Source organism: Ictidomys tridecemlineatus, chromosome 14, assembly GCF_052094955.1.
Source record: "Ictidomys tridecemlineatus isolate mIctTri1 chromosome 14, mIctTri1.hap1, whole genome shotgun sequence".
In the NCBI taxonomy this organism is placed as follows: domain Eukaryota; kingdom Metazoa; phylum Chordata; class Mammalia; order Rodentia; family Sciuridae; genus Ictidomys; species Ictidomys tridecemlineatus.
Window position 1 is genome coordinate 5,278,871 of NC_135490.1, and position 19,913 is coordinate 5,298,783.

At 42.4% G+C, this 19,913-nt stretch overlaps 2 protein-coding genes and 1 pseudogene across 2 annotated transcripts; 1 reads left to right on the forward strand and 2 right to left on the reverse strand.

The window, feature by feature from the left end:
* Positions 1 to 1,480: 1,480 nt before the first annotated feature.
* Positions 1,481 to 4,205, forward strand: LOC101971012 (beta-defensin 13). The gene is made up of 2 exons (XM_021721496.2): positions 1,481 to 1,538; positions 4,063 to 4,205. Exons 1-2 carry the CDS (start codon positions 1,481 to 1,483, stop codon positions 4,203 to 4,205), a joined length of 201 nt encoding a protein of 66 aa, XP_021577171.1.
* Positions 4,206 to 11,260: 7,055 nt separating this feature from the next.
* LOC101970730 (nucleosome assembly protein 1-like 1 pseudogene) lies at positions 11,261 to 13,940 on the reverse strand (annotated as a pseudogene).
* A 241-nt stretch (positions 13,941 to 14,181) lies between these two features.
* LOC101970445 (ubiquitin carboxyl-terminal hydrolase 17-like protein 6) lies at positions 14,182 to 15,765 on the reverse strand. The gene is given in 2 exon segments (XM_013366301.2): positions 14,182 to 15,647; positions 15,738 to 15,765. Coding segments are annotated over 2 exon segments (1,494 nt in total).
* Positions 15,766 to 19,913: the final 4,148 nt, after the last annotated feature.

Sequence of the window (19,913 nt, forward strand, 5' to 3'; positions counted from 1 at the left end):
TCAAACCTTGAGCCAACCATTTTTCCCAGTTTGCCTGAGAAAGTTCTAGGGATAGGCAGCTTGAAACAAAAACAAAACAAATCAAAGCAAGAACACATTGCTTTTTGAAATGGTCACCCATTCTCTCGCCTTCCCTCAGGGGCGAGCAATTTCACTTACCCCCAAGCTTCAGGCGTTCCCCATAGGGGCCACCAAATGCTGCAGTCTGGCTGGGCACAAATCACGAGCCACTGAAGCAGGAACAAACTTTATTTCTGAACTCCACCAGCACACTCCCCGGGAACTCTCCTGAACGCCACACTCCAGGAACCACCAACCTGAAATTTCTCCTCCGGAAATCCCTCCTCCTGCACTTTCCCAACCAATGGGAACTCTCTGGGAATCCCCACAAGAACTCCAAAGTAGCAGGCGAGGTGGACAGTAAAGGTCTAATATACAACCGAATCAATCCAGCATCATCTTAATGGCTTGCCTCTCAACTAATACTATTGGCAAAATACCAGGGGCCATTCGGACTCGGCTGTGGCTCTCAGCACATGTATATCTGTATTTAATGTGCTTCTCTTCACAATAGCCATGATATGGAATCAGCCTTGGTGCCTATCAAGAGAAAAATAGAGGGGTGGGTGGTAGTGCAGTGGTAGAGGGCCTGCCTAGCACATGTGAGGCACTGGGTTCTATCCTCAGCACCACATAAAAACAAATAAGTAAAATAAACATACTAAAATGAGAGAGAGAAATGAATGGAGAAAGAGCCTATCCTACATATATATACAATGGAGTATTCCCCAGCCATAAAGAATAAGGAAAGTGAATGAACTAGAAGATGGCATGTTAATCAAATGAGCCAGACAGAAAGACAAGTATCATGTCTTGAAAATTAAACAATAATGAAAGAAAAATAAATGAAAAATGATCATAAAGAAGAGGAGTGGTAAGGCCCTGGGAAGTGGGCTGGGGCAGGAGAGAAAGGGGATGGGAGGAGCAGAAGTAAGGGGATGGGCTTCCCATCACAAGGTATGTGCAGATATGGAAGTGAACCCCACATTTCTTCACTGAATACATGCTAATAATTGTAATAAAGTTAACACATAAAAATAAGAAGAGTAAGTCATATGTAGAATCTTAAAATGAGAAGAAAATGAGTTGCGTTTGTAGGTCTTATGGAATAACTAGTGGTCCTCCAGATGGGGGTTGAAGGAAATGTGGGAGAAGTCTAGACAGAGTCACAGAATAGAGTATTCCAGACAAGGTTCCTTCTTACACTCTCATAGTGTGACTAGGCAAAGTCTGACCTGTCCTCCCACACGCTACTCACTGGAGCATGAAAACAGTATGTTCCCAATGAGCATTTCAGACCAAGGCTGACTTAAAGCCAGTTCAGAGCAGTAGAGTGAATCTTTGCCAACTTCCCTTGACTGAAGAGCTGGGCTCCAGCTACTGCACCTCCCTCTTCATCTCTCCACAGGTGTCTGAAGCCATGAGAATATTTTCCTTAATTTTTGCTGGCCTCATTCTTGTTGCTCAAATTTTCCCAGGTAAGAGGAAAGTGCTTAGAGAGGCAGAATTGGCAACTGGTTCAGGATCTGTCTATGGAGAAGAAAGGTCTGCTTTTTACAAAAGTGCCTCATTCATTCTTGTGTCCTATAAAGGTCCCGGGCCAAACTAGTCCCTGGGATTCTGTCCTGTGCTCAGAAATAGAGCCAAGGGACCCACTGACCCAGATCATCTCTCACCAGGAGTTATCTAATTTGTTTTCCTAAAACCTCTACCAAGGGGTTTGGGCTTCTTTTTACTTTTACATCTCTTTCCGAGTTTGTAGCCTTCAACCCATCCTCAGCACAGGCCACAGTGATTGCTTAATATAAGAAGAAGTCCCAGAGGAGCCCTCCAAACACATTGTTAATTTAGGAAAATAAAGCCTTTGTAGTCTAAGCTAAGTTAATAGCTTGTAGCTGGCAGTTTTCTGTGTTTCCTTAGTTGGCCCAATTCTCCTATCCTTAGATTATTTCAGAAATTCTTTCAGTCTCAACATAGTGATTAAAAAATGTATCATTAAAACCACCAACATCTTGATTCACTTTCTCTTGAGCCTTCGGTTCTTCTAAAGGATCATTCTTGAAAGCAGGTAGGGTGAGACCAAAGGGCAGCCAGGAGCAACGTCCTCATGCCAGGTTCTCACTTGCAGAATCGGCCCCTTAGCTTCTGCTCCCAGCCTCTTTCCACAGATGTCAGAAGGTGGATTCCAGCCAGGAAAATATGTTTTAAACTGTTCTCTCCACCCACAACCAGGACTCCCCATTAGTCACGTCAGTATGTAGAAGGAGATTCTTAAGAGCTTGCTATCTCCAGAGCTGAGCCCGGGCGTGCTTGAATCCCAACAACAAGCACAACTGGGGCACAAATTGTGACTCTATGACCACAACAAGTGTGAAGAGTCTCACAGATGAGCACGCATCTAATGGTCAAATAAGGGGACAGAGATCAGGGGTTTCAGCTACTCAAGGTTAAATCTCCGTTTCAATCCTCATCAGCTGTTTGAATTCTGTACTTCAGCTTCCTCTCTATAAGTGGAAGTGATAATAGGATTTCTTTTAGGATTAAGGAATTTGCTACATTAATTACAGGATGACTTGTTAAAATAAGGAAACTTAAAAATAGAGTGACTAATAAAACATGGAAATCTGTTTTGTTTTTATGCAAAAGTCCAAAAAGCCCCAAAATTCAACTAGGTTGGGCTAGAGGCTCTCCATCAAGTTATGCTGAGATTAGGCTGAAGTTCAACCTCGACATCCTAACCATGCCACTGTATGATCAGGTTCAAAGGCGCTCTAAAAGTCGAGCATGAACTCTCAGTAGAGACATTGAGGGACAAGTTTAAACAGAGGCAGTGCTTGTCATTCCCCTTCTCCTTCTTTGGGCCCAACTTAATAACATGGCCATGTTGACAAATGAAGTTAGAAGCTGACATTCTAAGCTAAGTATCTCAGTGTCCAGCAAAACCCAAAGGTTCTGTAACTAAACACCTGACTGGGAAGGTGACTGCTTGGGGACAATCTCTATATTCACTTAATTGCTTGAACAGGGCCAGGAACATACCCTGTGCAGTTACAGCTGGCAATTATTATTGCTTTATTGTCCCTATTGTTACTTTTTCTTATTCTGTGCCCCAATTCAGGGTTTGAACACCTCAAACATATGTCATGTTAATCATATGTTCAGATGTTTATATCCTCAGTTGCACATTGGACTATTTAAAATAGTCCAATTTGAGCAGATTTACATTGGTCTTAACCCTAACTTGGGCACTACCAACATGGTAATATTTTATGTACATAGCAGTTAATATGTACCCTTTCCCCTTGATTTACTCTTTCTAAGAATAAGCATTACTTTCGAGAGTAACTGCCAATTCCTTCAACGTTTCTCCTGAGTGTTCATATTCCCATTTTAAAAAAATCATTCAAAAATAAATTGTATTCTTTTCTACTAAATTCCTATTTTGGATGAACTCTTTTGCCTATCCTCTCTAAATACGTGTGCCAGAATTAACTGCAAGTTTCTAGTCCTGTTCTTTGAAGGACAGAGTGAGAAAGACTAGCATCATGTTTCTTTTATCTTTAAAGCTATGAAACTGTAAGATCACATGACAAGGCACATTAAGGTCTATCAGTAAGCTGCTGATTCTGCAAATAGTCTGCCTTTCCCCCTGTATCAGACACTATTAATTGGAGATATTAAAATAACTTGTTGGAAAATAATTGTTTATTGGAACTAGAAAAAAAAGACTTTTTGTTTCTGGGTAAGCTATGCATAATCTTGGCAGAGGGAACATTTTTTGTCCTTCCTAATTGAATATCTAGTAAGGACATTGCATGTACTGCCCCAGGGCTCTGAGCTCAGGCATGGGTGTTCAGGTAATAGCCAATTTTTCGAACTTTAGATTCATACTCTATCTCTAGGAGACTTTGTAGTCAAGAATTCTGAACTTGGCTTAGTGATGATTTTTCCTTCCAGTCACTAAATATAGCTAACTGAAGACTAACTGCTTTCTTCACTTAGCAGGGGGAGCATTTCGTAGAAGAAAACTCTGTGCAAAACTGAACGGTCGCTGTGAAGCAGAATGCCTTTCCTTTGAAGTAAAGATTGGGGGCTGTAGAGCTGAATTAACACCTCTTTGCTGCAAAAAGAAACAGAAACATTAAAAGCTAAGCACCAGCTACAAAAATTAAAAAAGGGGAAGATACACTGGAAGGAGCTGTGATATCAGTGGGGGCAAACCTCTTGGGATCTTCTCTTTGACCTCCAAGATTTGGATAATCTGGAGCTCTGTCAGTCAACCCCAGGGCGGAACACGCCCCAGGCACACTGTTGACTGATCCCAAAGACAGAGCTTGGAAGACTCAACAGAGGAGGTTTGGACACTTTATCCCTCACTCCCTCCTTAGTGGCTGTGTGCCAGGATACAAAGGAGGGCAGCACCATGCCTAGAGCCAGGGATACATAGATAGGAACTGCAGTTGCTTTGGGACTGGTCAGCTCTCCCATTCCTCTAACTCTCCTTCCTGAAGAGTGGCAGTGGGACTGCACAGGTAGTGCCCCTACTCTTATGGATGCTATCCAAGGACCTGGCTCCTAGGTTGCATGTCTCTGAAAGTTGCCAGGGATTGGCCCTCGCTCATCCCCCTGGACCATGCAAACACAGAGGAGATTATAAAGGAGCCTGCCAGCACTCCCTGTGCCTCTCTCCACTGGCTCAGAACAGAGTGAAGAGGCCGTGAGGTTCAGCTCCTCACCTCTCCCTGGAGAGGGTCAGACTGCTCACCTAATGTCCCAACTCTGCCAAGTGTCTGGCTTCTATCTATCCTGTACCTGGGACAGGCAATCATTAGTTCTCCAGGATCTTGGATGGGTATGTGGGTGCTTCTGGTGGCTTCTTCCCCCAGCTTGCTCCAGCAATAAACCCAAGACTGTGGCTTCTTTCTGGGTGGAGTTAGACCAAATGTCTCATGCTCCAGCTTTTCCAGCTGCTGCCTGGAGACCTGGCTTCTAACCCAACTGTCTCTGGGAGTTAGTGGGCCTGGCAGTCAGAGTCCTCTGCGAGCTGAATGTGGGGGGGGGCGGGGGGGCAATCATCTCACTTCTTCCCTGTACTCACTTCTAATAAAAACAAAGCCTCCATTTTCTCCTAAGGAGGTGGACCACCCATCTAGCCCCTCAACTTTCCTGATTGCTACTTGAGAGATGGGCCTCCACCCACTTGTCCCTGGAATTCACTAGGTCCATGGGGACACTATGGCAAAGTTCAAAAGAGCTCCCATCCTGACAGGTCCGCAGAGGTTGCACTACTCCTCTCCTTGGCTCTAGGCCCAGCAAGGGGGCAATTAACTTCAGCTGCCACCTTCCCCTGAGCAGAGAGGAAACTCGGCCCTCACCTAGTACCCCAATTTTTTCAACTGCTACTCAATGAACAAGTTCCCCTATGGGCAGGAGGGTCTTGTGTGCAAGTCAGGAAGCAAGAGAGCAGGGAGGGATCAGGTTATTCTTTTATAACAACCTGGCTCACAGGAACTCACTCTGTCCCATAAGCTCCATCCATCCTTCCCGAGGGTGGTCCCCTTATGACCGCATCATCTCTTAATGGCCCCTCCACAGCAGTACCATTATATTGTGGGCCAGATATCCAGCATGGAAACCTTGAGGGGATGTACTCAAAGAAGTTTCAAACTATAGAAGATGGCAGCAACTGGGGGTGTGACAGTTTTGAAAGCCCCAGCAAACTCTCCTACAGGAAAATGAAACTGAGAAGACCACAGGGTAAGAATTGCCGCAGTCTGGCTGGGCACAAAATAACCGAGCCGCCACACAGCCTTGTAGGTTCAAAACAGGAACTCCTTTATTCTCCGCACTCTGGTGAATGCCACACAAGCAGCCTTCTCTCGGGACACACCACACCCCAACCGGAAATCCATCCTCGGGAAAATCGCTCCTCTGGCACTTCCCCAACCAAAGGGAACTCTCTGGGAATCCCCTGGAGAACTCCAAAGTAGCAGGCCAAGGCGGACAGCAGGGGTCTAATATGCAATTGAATACACAGCTTAACATAACCATTATCATCTCCATGGCTTGCTGGCATCACCTCTCAACCACTCTGTTCTGGCAAAAATGCCAGGTGTCATTCTGACTTGGCTATGGCTGTCAGCATCTCCCCGCTTCTGTTTAATTGAACACCAAGCATGTGGCTTAGGGACTGTGCCTGTTAGGCTGTCCAATACTACATATGGCCCTTACCCGTCATCGGATGAGCTGACCTCAAGGTGTCAGCCTCCTCTCTTAGGTTGGTACCACTGCAATTGGATCTTACCTGTCACTGACTACTGGTCCAGCATACAGCCACACTTGTGGATAGGCCTATGCACCAGTGTGGGGGGTGAGGTTCATTGCCTCACCTCTGTTGGCCCCCAAATTTGGCCTTGGTTGCCAGTGAGGGGGTGAGGTTCTTTGCCTAACCTCTGTTGGCCCCCAAATTTTAGACCATCACTAGCAGAAGGGAGGAGGATACAGAAATGCCACGACACTAAGCCAATTGATGGCTCCTTTGGAAAAATTGTACCACCGGTGACACCATCAGCAAAGATACTCCAGTATTATCACTATTCACTGCACCAACAGATAGTTCACACTGTATACAAGTGATACATATTCCAGGCAAGTTCTGCAAGCAGTTCAAAGTGGAGGAATCTATCAATATGCCCATTTCCTCCCAAAGTAAATCAACTCCTTGATTGTGCATTACTTGTTGAGTTATTATTCATTGATGCATCAGTTTATACAGTTTACTGTGATAGCTATCGAAGAAGCTATAGTTTGGTATTATCTTTGTCTTCACTGGCACTGGGATGAAGATAGGAATTCTGGCAATGATGGCTAAAAAAATATGTAACATTCCAACAGGTACTAAGAAAACAATTTTCTGAAAAATTTACATTATCCTTAACAGAATTATTAAATATAACGAAAAGGAAAGGTGAAAGTAAACAAACAGATTTGTTAACCTCCTTATTTGTTCACATATTAAAACAATCCCCAACAGCTTAAATTTACCCAATTTAAATTAAAACATTTAAATCACGTGAATAATAAAAATATTTGGATCCATTTTTTCATGAGCGCTCCTCACATATGACCTATGGACATACACATATACAGACATATAACACAAAACACAAGTGTGCACACATAACATACAACACATAAGACAATAGTAAAGGCCTTGTAGCTTTACACAAGTGAAATCTCCATTGCAATGTTTAAAAACTCCACAGCCAAAAAATAAAACTGATCAGAAAAATGGTAACCTAGGTCTTAATGAGCTCAAAAAATAAACTAGAACTTTATGATGTGGGAAAGGGCAATAATAAAATAGATATTGAAAAAGACATCCTGATTACCACCTGGGTTTGACTCTTTTTTGGGTATCCCATCCTTTTTCCTGTAACTTGCATAATGGGTCTGAAGGTATTCCCACAAGCAAGCCCCAAGGTATTTTACATTTGAAATAGGCCTTAATGATGTTCATTATTCATTAGCCTCCAGGTGTGGGAGAACCACTGTTGCAGATGTAACAATAGCCAAGCTGGAGCTCTGAATATCAACTGTTATGGATTTGAGTCAAATCATCTTCTTTTTGGTCTGTAGAAATCTCTTTGGTTAGTCTCTCTGGAATTCAAATAGGCTGCTGTTCTCCCTGTGGAAACACATAAACAGAACCCCGACTCCAGACAATCACTGGGTCAGGACCTTTCCATTGTCCTGTTAGAATATCTTTCCAAAGTACCTTGGGCTTATGTATATTTTTTGGACACATTTGCCTTTCTGCATCACTAAGCCCTGATGAATCCAAATTTAAAAAGTTTAGAGTAAAAAGGGTTATTTTAAGTTTATCTTTGGGGGATATATTCCCCTTTCCAATTCTGTCTTTTTGCTTTAATAAGTACATTTTAATAATTTGATGAGCTCTTTCAACTATGCCTTGTCCCTGTGGATTGTATGGGATTACTGTTATATGAGTAAAATTGTTTAAAAGAGGTAGAAGTATAATCAGGGGCATTATCTGTTTTTAACTGTTTTGGAATGCCCACAGTGGCAAAATTTTGTAAGCAATGAGCTATAATATCTTTAGATTTTTCTCCGGCATGAAGGGAGCCCATCAAAAATCTGGAAGAAGTATCAACTGTAACATGCAAATATTTTAATTTTCCAAGTTGTGGCAAGTGCGTGATGTCCATCTGCCAAATATGGTTAGGTATCAGTCCTCTAGGATTGACTCCAAGATAAACTTGTGGTAAAAAGGTCAATCAATTTTGACATAGTTTGTAGGCCATGGTTTCTTCAAGTTGTCTGGGCATAATTGAGACAGTTTTTAAAAGATTTAGTCTACTGTTAAGTGAAAACATTATTCAGTGACACTTTTCAAAGTTCCTGGAGAGCTAGGCTGAAGTCCCTGGCTCTGGAGGCCATTAAGCTAGGTTCTCCTAGCTGTCCCAGAAGACTAATTGAAGAATCCAGCCACGGTGAAAGTAGGAAAAGGACCTTCATCAGTGCACCCAGAGCAGGGAGATGGGGGGCTTACTTCCTGAGCCTTGCCTTGGGGTGCTGACGTGAGCTCCTGGAGTGTAGACAAGGGGAGCAGAAAATCACAGTCAGGCAGTCTTGGGCCAATGGTGGATGGCTTGGTGGTTATCTTGGGAGTGGACTACCACCTGGTGGTAGTATGGACTCATCACAGGGTGTTTATCTATCAGACCTCTTCCTGGAATCCAGGGGTTGCCTGAAGGAATGACTCAGAGCAGTTAGAGTAAAAGCCTTTAAGTCTTTGGCATGTTTTCACATACTTCTTCTTAAATGTATGTATTAATGGGTTCTGTGTGATTGTACTGTACACGCACATGCTGTGCCCACATCAAATCCAAACCCCTTCCCACCGTCTCCCACACACCCTTATATAACTAATAATCACTGGTCTTTCTATAAAGGAGAAGCTCAGAACTTGAAAAGAGAACATGAAGTACAGTTTCTGGATCATATAACTTAACATAATTTCCTACAGATCACACTTTTTGCTGTGTATGACAGCTCTTTTTCCTTCTCTATGGCTGAATATTACACCACTGTGATTATGTATCATATTTTCTGTATCCAGTCCTCTGTTGGTGGGAACTGGGCTGATCTCTTGTCTTAGCTAGTGGGATTGAGGTGCTGTAAACATGGCTGTTCAGGTATCTTGTTGATGTGTTGATGAGTATTACTATGGATTCATGCCCAACCTGGGGGGGTATCCAGATCACATAGGATATCTATTTTCATCTATTTGAGGAAACTCCATAATGTTTGGCATAATGGTTTAATTAATTTATATTCCCACCAACAGTGAATAAAAGTCTCATTTTCTCCACATCCTCAGTGGAGAAACAACCTACAGAATGTGAGAAAATATTGAACAACCCTTCATCTGACTGTGTTAATATTCAGAGTATATGAGAAAACAGAAAATCTTAATAACCACAAAACCACAAACTTTATTGTAATAAAAATGTATGGATGACATGTATAAACACTTTCCAAAAGAAGACATAAAAATGACCCAAAAACTGCATGAAAAAATGCTTAATATCATGGGATGTCAGTTACATGCAAATTAAAGTCACAGTGTAATACCCACTTGCTCCATTGGAATGGCTGATCTTCTAAGAAAAAGAGAGAAATGCAGGCAAGGATGTGGAGGTTGCTCATCCTTCAAGTCAGAGCTGAGAGTTGTGAGGCCACTGGTGCTGTGTTTAGAAGATACATTTTCTTTTCTTAAAATATATTTTTAGATGTTGGTGGACCTTTATTTTATTTATTTATTTATGTGCAGTGCTGGGGATCAAAACCAGTGCCTCACAAGTGCTCTACTGTGGAGCCACAACCCCAACCCTAGCAGACACATTTTCTTCTTAACAGATCTCAAACTCTTGGAGTCTCTATTGTGTATGGGAGCAGGTGAAGAAGTGTTCACCAGGCCTGGGGAATCAGGGAAGTTGGATGTCAGGAATGGGTAGTGGATCAGAACCTTGTGAGTCTCTGGCCATTGGAATTGGTTTTATTTTTGCATGATTTTTACAGTGGGTGTTATACCAATACTAAAACCCTCAAATAACTCTCAGACCACACATTGCCATTCCAATTAAGCCTTTATTATTGGCCAGAGGCGAACACTCTAATCTCTAAACACAAGATAGTCAGAGCGGTGCTTCATATTTAAGCCAAAAAACCACAAAAGGGATTTTAGGGTGTCTAGCCAATGCAAGCCAGCCAAGTTACAGAAAAGGGAGATTGCAGTCAGGTGGTAGGAGGCTTAGCCAATCAGAATAAGCCCAGTTTCCCCAGTTACAGAAACAGAGCCCAGGTAGATAGTTCCATGGTTTTGAGGGTTTCTACAACAAAAGGGAAACAAAAACAAAAACAACTTGCCCAGTCATGACCTTTCTACATGTCATGACTGTTTCACAAAATGGAGTCACTAGAGTCAAGACTTCTGCCTCATCACAGTGGAAATTAGTAAGTGAAAACTCTTTGTGGATTGAAGGCACAAATTCCATTTTGATTTGCCATTTGCAAGGGGGACTGAAACATAGGTTTGAAACCAACTTCTGGGACTCCACAGGTCCAGCATCTGCGCTGTGAGGGTAGAGAGATGAGGCTTGCTTTAACACAACAAAATCACTCCCATTTTGTATGTAGCTTATTTCACTAAATACAATGTCCTCTAGTTCCACCCAGGTGACAACAATAATGTTTCTATGTCTTGAAATAGAAAGAAGAAATTGTTTGTATATTCTCACCAAAATGAAATGATAGACGTTTGAGGCAGTAGACATCCATAATACGTACAAGTATCAAAACATTGCAAAGTACACTATAGGTAGAAACAATTATCATATCTCAATTAAAACAAGATAAAAGGGTACACAGTTACAGCTTGCATATGAGTTCCTTTTGAAATTTACATTTAGTTTGCTCTGTTTCACAAGTGAAATAATTTACAAATTCAAATGCCTTTGAAAAAAGTGTCTCAGATCCAACAATCTAATGAACACATTAATTGTACAAATGTTGCATTTTCCACTGGTTTATCTCTGATCTCAGAATTATCTGAAAATTATATTAAGTTTGAAATATATGACATATTTTATCTAACTTTTTTCTTTTTTTAAAAAAAATATTTGACATTTTTATTTTAGGCTGCAAAAACAAAAACAAGCAAACAAACAACAAAAAACCTGAAATAGGCTCATCACATGATGTAGATTCATCCTTTCCAGGAAAGCAGAAGGTATATCAGTGCAGGTTATCCTCAAGGCACATACAGCTTGCTTCACTGTTGCTTGCATTCTGCTGGGTTTTGATCCTTTTTGAATCATAGTCTGGATTATTTTCCTCATCTCCTTCGTCTTCCCCTTCCTCATCTGCTTCTTCACCTTCTTCATCATAATCATCATCATTATCTTCTTCAATAGCTTCTCCAGTGAAGTGGAACACTGATCTTGGGATTATATGCTAACGTAAAAAGTGACCAGTTTCAGAGTCTACAGCAAGAATAGCTTCAGCATCATCATCCAGATCTCCACTGTCAGGAACTTCAGGAGGGGCAAAAAAATTAAAGAATCATTGGAAACTGTTTTAGTCACAGTACAAACTGCCCCATGTCTCTTGTGTTTCTGCTTCTTCTTAATAGATTTCAAAGTGACATTCTTTCCTTTTCCCCAATCTATCTGGCACCCTGTGCAACCCATAATTTGGGGTCCATCAAAAGAAAAGGGATCAGGGTTATCTCATCGAGGGAAAAGACCAAGTCGCAAGTCATGGCACTACCGCCCCAGACTACAGTGGTCTTTCAGATCCCCGTGGTGCTTCAGGACTTAAAGTGTGGCATCAGTGTGACCCCATCACACCCATGGTGGAAACTGCAGTAGCTCCAGTGGCAATGGTTTGGAGCCCTAGAAGCTAGGGCTCCACCCATCACTTTTGCACTCCAGTTAATTCTAATTAATAATGCAAGATGTACCTTAATACTCAACGGTGACCTGGATCCCCAAATATGCATGCATACTAAAATTGAATTGGTACAGAGAAGAATAGGTGACACACAAATTCATGAAGCATTTCACATTTATTCAATGGATCAATGGATAAAGAAGTCAGACTGCATTTCCAGTGGATGAGAAAATGGACCACACAATGGAATGCTATTCATCTCTAAAAATAATGACATGCTATCAATTTAACATGGATGAACCTGGAAGACATTGTGTTAAAAGAAATAAGCCAGGCATGGAAAGACAAATGCATCATGAGCTCATGTGATATAAAAACATTCATATCATAGAAATTGAGAATAGAATATTAGTTATTAACGGCTGGGAGGATAGGAAGAGATTGGTCAATGGATACAATGTTACAGTCAAGTAGGAGGAACAAGTTCTGATGTCTTATTGTATAATTGGGTGATTATAGTTAATGATCATATATCATCTACTTCAAAATAGCTAGAAAAAGGGCTGGGGCTGGGGCTCAGCGGTAGAGCGCTCGCCTAAGACAAAATAGCTAGAAGAGAGGATTTTAATTTTTAATTTCTCTCATCACAAAGAAATGATTAAATGTTTAAAGTGATGGATAAGCTAATTACCCTAATTTGATCATTACACAGTTGTATACATGTATCAAAATATCACATGGTATTCCATAGATATTTACAACAATTGTGTCAGTCAAAAATAAAACTTTAACATACGAAAAAAAAAAAGAAAAGGGATCAGAATCATCTGGTTCTGACCTCATCCTGTATGTCTTTGTCAACACTTCACTTGTGAAATATTCTTTGGGTTCAAAGTGAAATTCTAAGATAAAACTCAGGCTGGCCAGCATCTGAGAACTTCACTTTAATATCTTTCAAGTGCTTCAGAGTAGTTCATCATGTTCCTGAATCATGTCACTGAGCAAGTCAATGTTCTTAAAAACAGTCCACCAAAGTTCAGGAATTCCTTTAGGGTCTTCTTTTCCTTCATCTTTTTTCTCGTCTTCTAGTTTGGTCTTTTCTTTCAGCTCCTCTGAAATTTCCTCTTCTTCATCTGGTTTCCATTCAGATTCTTCTTCTGGAGGTTCATAAATTGCATTAATGATCTCAAATCGCTTATCAAACAGAGGCTGATGGAGAACAACATACTTCCTTTCAAGATCATGAACTTCCTCATAGAATCTGGCTTCTGTCTGTGCACATTTAACTTGAAGGTTTTTGAGAGCACTCACTCGTCTTTTGACCACCCTAGGCAAGTGTTCAGTGTGTCCTGTTGGAGTTTCTACCAGACCATCAAGTCTTTCTTGAAGAGCTACAAGAATCTGAGGATTTTGCATCATCTGAACAGTCAGTTGATGCGCTTTGATTTTTGTTTTTTCACCAGTTTCTTCTTCTGCTACTTCTTCAACATCATCCAAATCTTGATCAAGTCCACACCGTTCTTTGTTGTCCATGTCTGCCACATTGAAGGACCTTCAAATATCGGCAGCTAGACTGGGGAGCCAGGGGTTGGAGCTGCACAGGAGTGACTCAGGGAGGCAGTGGAAATGGGAGGAGCAGGAGGCTACCTAGCTTTTTGTTTTCTATTCTAATCTACCAGACCCACAATGTCCTGGCCGCTCTGCTCCTACATATTTTTCATTGATACATTTTTTTTTAAAAAGGGTTGCCTGGGGCGGGGGTCAGAGAAGGGAAGAGGCCTAGCCAGAAGGCCTGACCAACAGGCATGAAGCACAGAGGCTGGGAAGCCCAGGGCTCCTGCAGGGCTCAGAACATTTGGAGCTGTGTAAGTGGGCAAGGCACCATGTTCTGCCTCCAAGATCATCATTAGCTTTTCCAGGGAACTCAGGGGCCTCAGAATGATTCTGAAGACCCGAATATAAATGGTAGCTGCACCTCTAATCTGAAGTCTTCTCCCTCTCCAGCCATTTCAGGAGTTCTCCTCCATGTGTATCAGGGTGTGTGTGTGTGTGTGTGTGTGTATGTGTGTATTTGTGTGTGTTTGTGTGTGTGTGTGAGCCTTCATCTTGGTGTGTATGGACATGGGTAATCCTTATACTGGATTGCTAGACCACAATTACTGTCCTCTTGCCCTGCTTGTTCTTCTTCTTGGTGGCTCTGGCCCTTCCTGCAACACACGGGAGTTGGCCAGTGTTCACCAACTCCTCACCTCCTCTGTACTTGGTGTCCTTGCTCTGCTTGTATTTTTCCTGCTTATGGTCTATGCTCTGGCTTCCTCTGTGTTTTGACTGGTGAATTATGATGACACTGGGAGGCAGAGTGAATTCCATTTTCCCGAGGTTGAATTCAGACTTTGGTCGGTTCTGTTCTTGGAGAAATTTCCACTGATCCAAGGTGATTTCTCCAGGAGCTGTATCCACCAAGCGCTCTTCTGGCTCTACTGCTTTGCTATAGGAGTCTCCATGGAGCTCTCCTTGGGTGGCTCCCAAGATTGTGTCCTCAGTCCCAGGAGCTATTGGTTTCCTGCCTAGGGACACACTCCCATGGTCATTTTCAAGTTTACTCTTCTGGACATAAAAGAGGACATAGGCACGCTGACTCAGGACACAAGTAATGTCACAGGCCACTACCTTAGCATCGTCCATTTTGTACCACTGGCCATTGCCAGCTTTTATATAACAATAGTAATGTCCACTGCAACAACTCACCCCAGCATGGACCAGCACAGCATAGAGGGCGTACACCAGTGGGCCTCTGCCCTGCTGAGACATGTATGGCTACATGTCAAGACACTCAGGATAGTGCACGTGCTTAGCAATTTTTTCCCCTGTGAGATCCGAGAACCATTTCAATACAAGCATAAGAACGTTTGGTGCCTTCTGCAGGGTCAGGGTCTTGCAGGCTGGCCTCTTCTTCTGACAAACACCACACTGGTAGGCGTTCTCCCCTTCCAGCCACTCAGGCTTCACCAAGTGCTCCAGTGCATGCTGCACACTGGGAGCTGCCGTGATGTCTAGCATAATGTCCAGGTAGGGGTCAAAAGTGTCTGAAAGGCCACAGCAGTGGAGACACTTGATTTTCAATCTCCAGCATCCTCCAAATATTTGGCGCAAGATAGTGGGGTCCTCAAAGTGAGCACCTGGCTGCTTGTGCCTACGCAGACATGCTTTCTGCATGGCATGGAGAGTGAAGAGCAGAAATTCATGGGCATCTTCCTGCCGGGAAGTGTGGAAGCCAGCTACCAAAGCAGGCAGGGGCTGAATGACATCCCCAGGGTGGCGGAGAGCCCGTGTCACATGGGCTTGCATCACACACAGCATGCAGACCCTGTGACCAGGACAGCGTTGGCAGTGCTCCTGGGACAGCATGTAGTTGGCCAGGGGAGGTGTGTATGTCAGGCACTGCAGGGCTGCATTCACGTAGCAAGTGTTTCCCATGTTCTGCAGCCCAGTACCAGCTGCGGACGGTCTCTGCCAGTTCAGACAAAGTTTCCCTCTAGGAGCCAGCAGTGGCCCGACAGGAGCTGAATTCTTATTCAAGTGTGCATCAGGGCAAGGTGACAACGATGACTCTGCAGGTAGAGAAGGACCCAAATGGGCTTTAGCATGAGCTGCATTTGATGAACATTCAGGTTTTATACAGTCATGAAACTGAGACTCACCTCCACAGTGGAGTGAAGCTGCCTCCATGTCTCCAGGAGCAGTAACCACCAGGTTTCTCTGCTGCAGCTTAAGAGGAGAGAGCTTCTCCTTCAGAGCTGGCCTTCAAATGAGAGCCTGGTCCATGTTTTCAGCCTTTTATAGCTCAGCCTCCTGACCACACCCACTAACTTCCTGCCAGATCCACAAATCACCTGCAAGCACTTAATAGGATTAGGGATTTGGGTGTGGTCAGTTCACTTCCTGGATCCCAGGAGCATTTTTATAAGCACATTTCATAAGCATTTTGAGGTGTGCACAATTTCATATTGGTAATATCTCAGAGATAGTGAAGTTTTTACTTATTAAAATGTTTTTTTTTAAATTTTTAAACCACTTTCCTGAGGAAAATATACATTTCAATTCCTTCTCAATGAACCAAGTCATGCTGGACTTGTTCTGACACATTTTCATGATGGTTTTGAATTCAAAAGGAAGTCCTTTAGGAATATGCTTGCTTGTCTTTGGAAGAAATATCAACAAGGTAGGGAATACCAGCTGGAATAAGTTTTCTATTATGTTCACGATAATGTTCCTTCCAGTACTCATGTATCATATGTACAGACTTCTCCACCCAAATGCCAGCACTCATATAGGGTCATAAATAGTTTAAATAAGATTAATGGATGAAGGTGTTCATTCTCTGATTCCTTACCTCTGTCAAATTGCATTCCTCAGTGGAATGATCTGGAACATAGTTTGAAATGTATTTGTCTACCTCTGTTGGCTTATAAAATGGACAGCCTTCTGTGTGTGCAGCTTGTGGAGGGCTCTGAAGGAAAGCATGGAACCCACCTCTCTGCCCAGGGTGGGGACCAAGTATTGACAGATATAATCAAAATCTGGAAACTAGAGAAGAATTTCAAAGAACAGATTGCAAAATAATGTCTCAGAATACCACCAATGGTTTATTCATCTCTATATTTGAGTCTTTAACAAAACTTCTAGAAAATTATGTTCATGTGAGGAGTCCACCACAAGTTTTCAAAAAAAAAAAATCATCATTTTCAAGTCACAAGTTATTTATTCCAAACTCTAGAGGGGAAGAGAAAGACCTGAACTTTTAAAGGAAAAACTGAAATCATAACATTCTTCTCACAATTATGTATTTCTTACAAACACTTGAACCACTCAAATGTATTTCTTTTAACAAATGCATCTTTAAGTGTAGAGACATAAAAAATCATCCTTCAGACCACAGTAACCCAAATTCATGGAAACTCAATATTATTTTTCATTTCTTATCTACTAAGTGCCTGAGAACCATTTAAGTGTTTGTTGTTTTTGTGAACCTGTATATAAACAGGTATTAGCTCAGAAAGGTTTACACAGACGTCCAGGTAAGTAACATTGATCCAGGACCCAATGATTTCCAAATCAGATACATGGAATACAGAACTGTGATGCAAATGTGTGAGTCATTTTTTAACAGGAATGTCCACAGGGATTAGGTTGATTGCATTAGACAAGGCATCTGATCCCATGGCCCCAGGGCAGTATCCAATGTCCCTCCCTTTTCTGTGACATCTAGGAAGCTGACTCTGCTCCTGTGGTGTTTGCCCAGCAGCCACCTGCCTGACAACCTGCTGACAGACCAGAGGTGGACAGACGGACCTCAGGTTGGATTCCTTTCCCAATGAGTTCTTCAGATTATGGCTGGGGAAAAGAGTAGAGGAGAAACAGGAAATGATGGAGGTGTAGGTCCTTGGGTAAGCGTCACTTCATTGTAAACAGAGGGTGTTTGCATTTAGAAAGATAATATTAATCATTCAACATTTTAATGACTGCAGGAAGATTCGAATTTCAGAGGAAACATACTCCACCATTCTGAGTTCTATTCATAGGTGGAGGAGTCCTATGGAAACTTGTCATTTTTGCCATGGGCATTTCAAACTGTAAATTGAACAAATTAATGGGGGCTTCAACCTGGTAGTTCCATCCATGCACAGGTCAAGCCTTCCCCTGTTCAATCTACCCTTCTACCCATTTCCCCTCCCCTCTGTCTTCAATTTCCATCTCTCACCCTGGCCACACCCTTTCCAGTCCTAGCGGATCCCTCCTCTACCTTTGGGTCATCTGTTTCCTTCAGTTTCCACACATGAGAGAAAACACTGGATCCTAGGAAGTCGCATCTTCCAGTAGCAGGCAAGCTCCTAACAATGACAGGATTTCCTTCCTAATGGCTGATATGAGTGGTTAGTTTACTTTTTGCTTTTTCTCTTGTGCCCTCCTCAGTTTGGGTAAATATAAAGGTGAATGTTGGCTCCACAGAATAGGTTTCTAAAAGTCCCCCCCCCTTTCAATTGCACAGAAGCATTTTGAGAAGCATTTTTGTTTTTAGAACCTCTTTAAAATTTACTAAAACTCAGCAGTGATCCTATCTACCCCTGGATGTTCCTTGGGAGAATCTTTACAACAACTGGCTCAATTCCATTCTTATTTTTTCAATATATACTGAGGTCAATTTTGAAAGATTATGTTGTGCCCAGAAATTTGTCCATTTCCTCAAGATTTTCAAATTTATTTTATATACATATATTAAAGAATTCCTCATGATTCAGGATTCTCTGAGTTTCTATGGTGTCAGTTGCAATGTCTCCTGTCATCTCTAATTTATTCAGGTCACCTGCCTCTCCCCTGTTATTTTTGTTTATATTTTCTGGTTCCTCTAGCAAAAGGTTTTTCAACTTTATTTATGATTTCATCACAACAGTTCTTTGTGTTATGTATCATTGTTCTTGTATGTTCACTTCCTTTCTTTTGTGATATTTATTATTTCATTTGTACTACTGTGTTGGATTTGGGTGTTTCCTTAGGCTGTTTATTGGAGATTATACACACACACACACACACACACACACACACACACATATATATATATATATAAATGTATATATATAGCTAGGCACTCACTGCTGGAAGCTTCCCTTTTAGTGCTCCCTATTGTGGCATCCCACAAGTTTTGCTATATTATAATCCCATTTTCATTAGTTTAGCAACATTTTTTTAAAATTTCTCCCCTTCACTTTTCAAAGATTTAGTGTTTCTTGAAAAGAAATATAGAATCATCTGGCAAAGGGACATCACATTGTGAGTAACAGACTTGACTCTGTGGTCATGAGTTCTGCTCAGTGTACAGGGGAAAAGTATTTGTTTCTCTGTGAATATGATATCTTTTCTATTATTTTCCTTGTAATTCAGAAAATTCTAAAAGCAAGCCCCTGAGGAAGGCAGACCTGACTCCAAGGAGATGAGACAGTGGCCAGGTCATTCCCTACAGCCTCAGCCACACAGACCCATCAAACCTAGAATGTGAGAGGCAGCAGTGGGTCCCAGGGCTCCCCCACCAGAGGAGGAGTTCCCCAGGTAAGTGGAGGCCTGGGTATGTGGATAGCCAGGGGGTGACTTGGATCAATGAGCCTGGGTTAGGTCCTGCATGCTTCTATCTCTTTAACTGAATTATTCATCCCAGTCCCCTGAGGGTCTAGACTGGGAACTCCTCACCAGGCCAACTGGTCTATTGAGATGCTGCCAGAGTCCACTGTACCTCCAAATAAGTATCATATCCAGCCAGGATGTTGTGCATTTGTTGAAACCTGACTCCATATCCTCTCTTTCAGGATCTCCAGTTCTTCCTACTAGTGCCCTTGTCAAATCTGTGCTTTGGGAATGACCCTACAATCTCAAATAGCATAGTAATAAATAGGTCTCCCATCTGAATCCCTCCTAAAAATGCAATACTGAACTCAGACTAGAAAATCTGTCCTTTCTTGGTAATGGAGCCATGGCTGTGGTTCTTCTGATATACCGAGAATTTCATTTTCCACCCACAGGTGAAGGGCAATAACTGTGGGATTTTTGGACACAGTGCCAGGATCAGAAGATGCCCAATGAAGTGCTGGGATGGGGCACTTTCCCCACAACCCTTGGGCCCAAAGGAGAAAGAGAACCAGGCACCAAAAAGCCTGCAAATCTCCAGAACACAGGGGACTTTAACCAGCCTTTGGGCAGAAGGATCCATGCAAAGGTGAGCATTGGAAGTGTGGTAGTCTCCCTCCAGCATTGCAGCCCAAGCTAGCTGTCTCTCCTTCTCCACACCACTGCACTTCCATCTCCAGGCAATTACAGAAAATCCGGAA

Coding starts and splice junctions, on each gene's coding strand:
- LOC101971012 (XM_021721496.2), top strand. CDS start 1,481: ATGAGAATATTTTCCTTAATTTTTGCTGGCCTCATTCTTGTTGCTCAA. Junction 1,539..4,062: donor TGTTGCTCAAATTTTCCCAG/GTAAGAGGAAAG, acceptor TTCTTCACTTAG/CAGGGGGAGCATTTCGTAGA.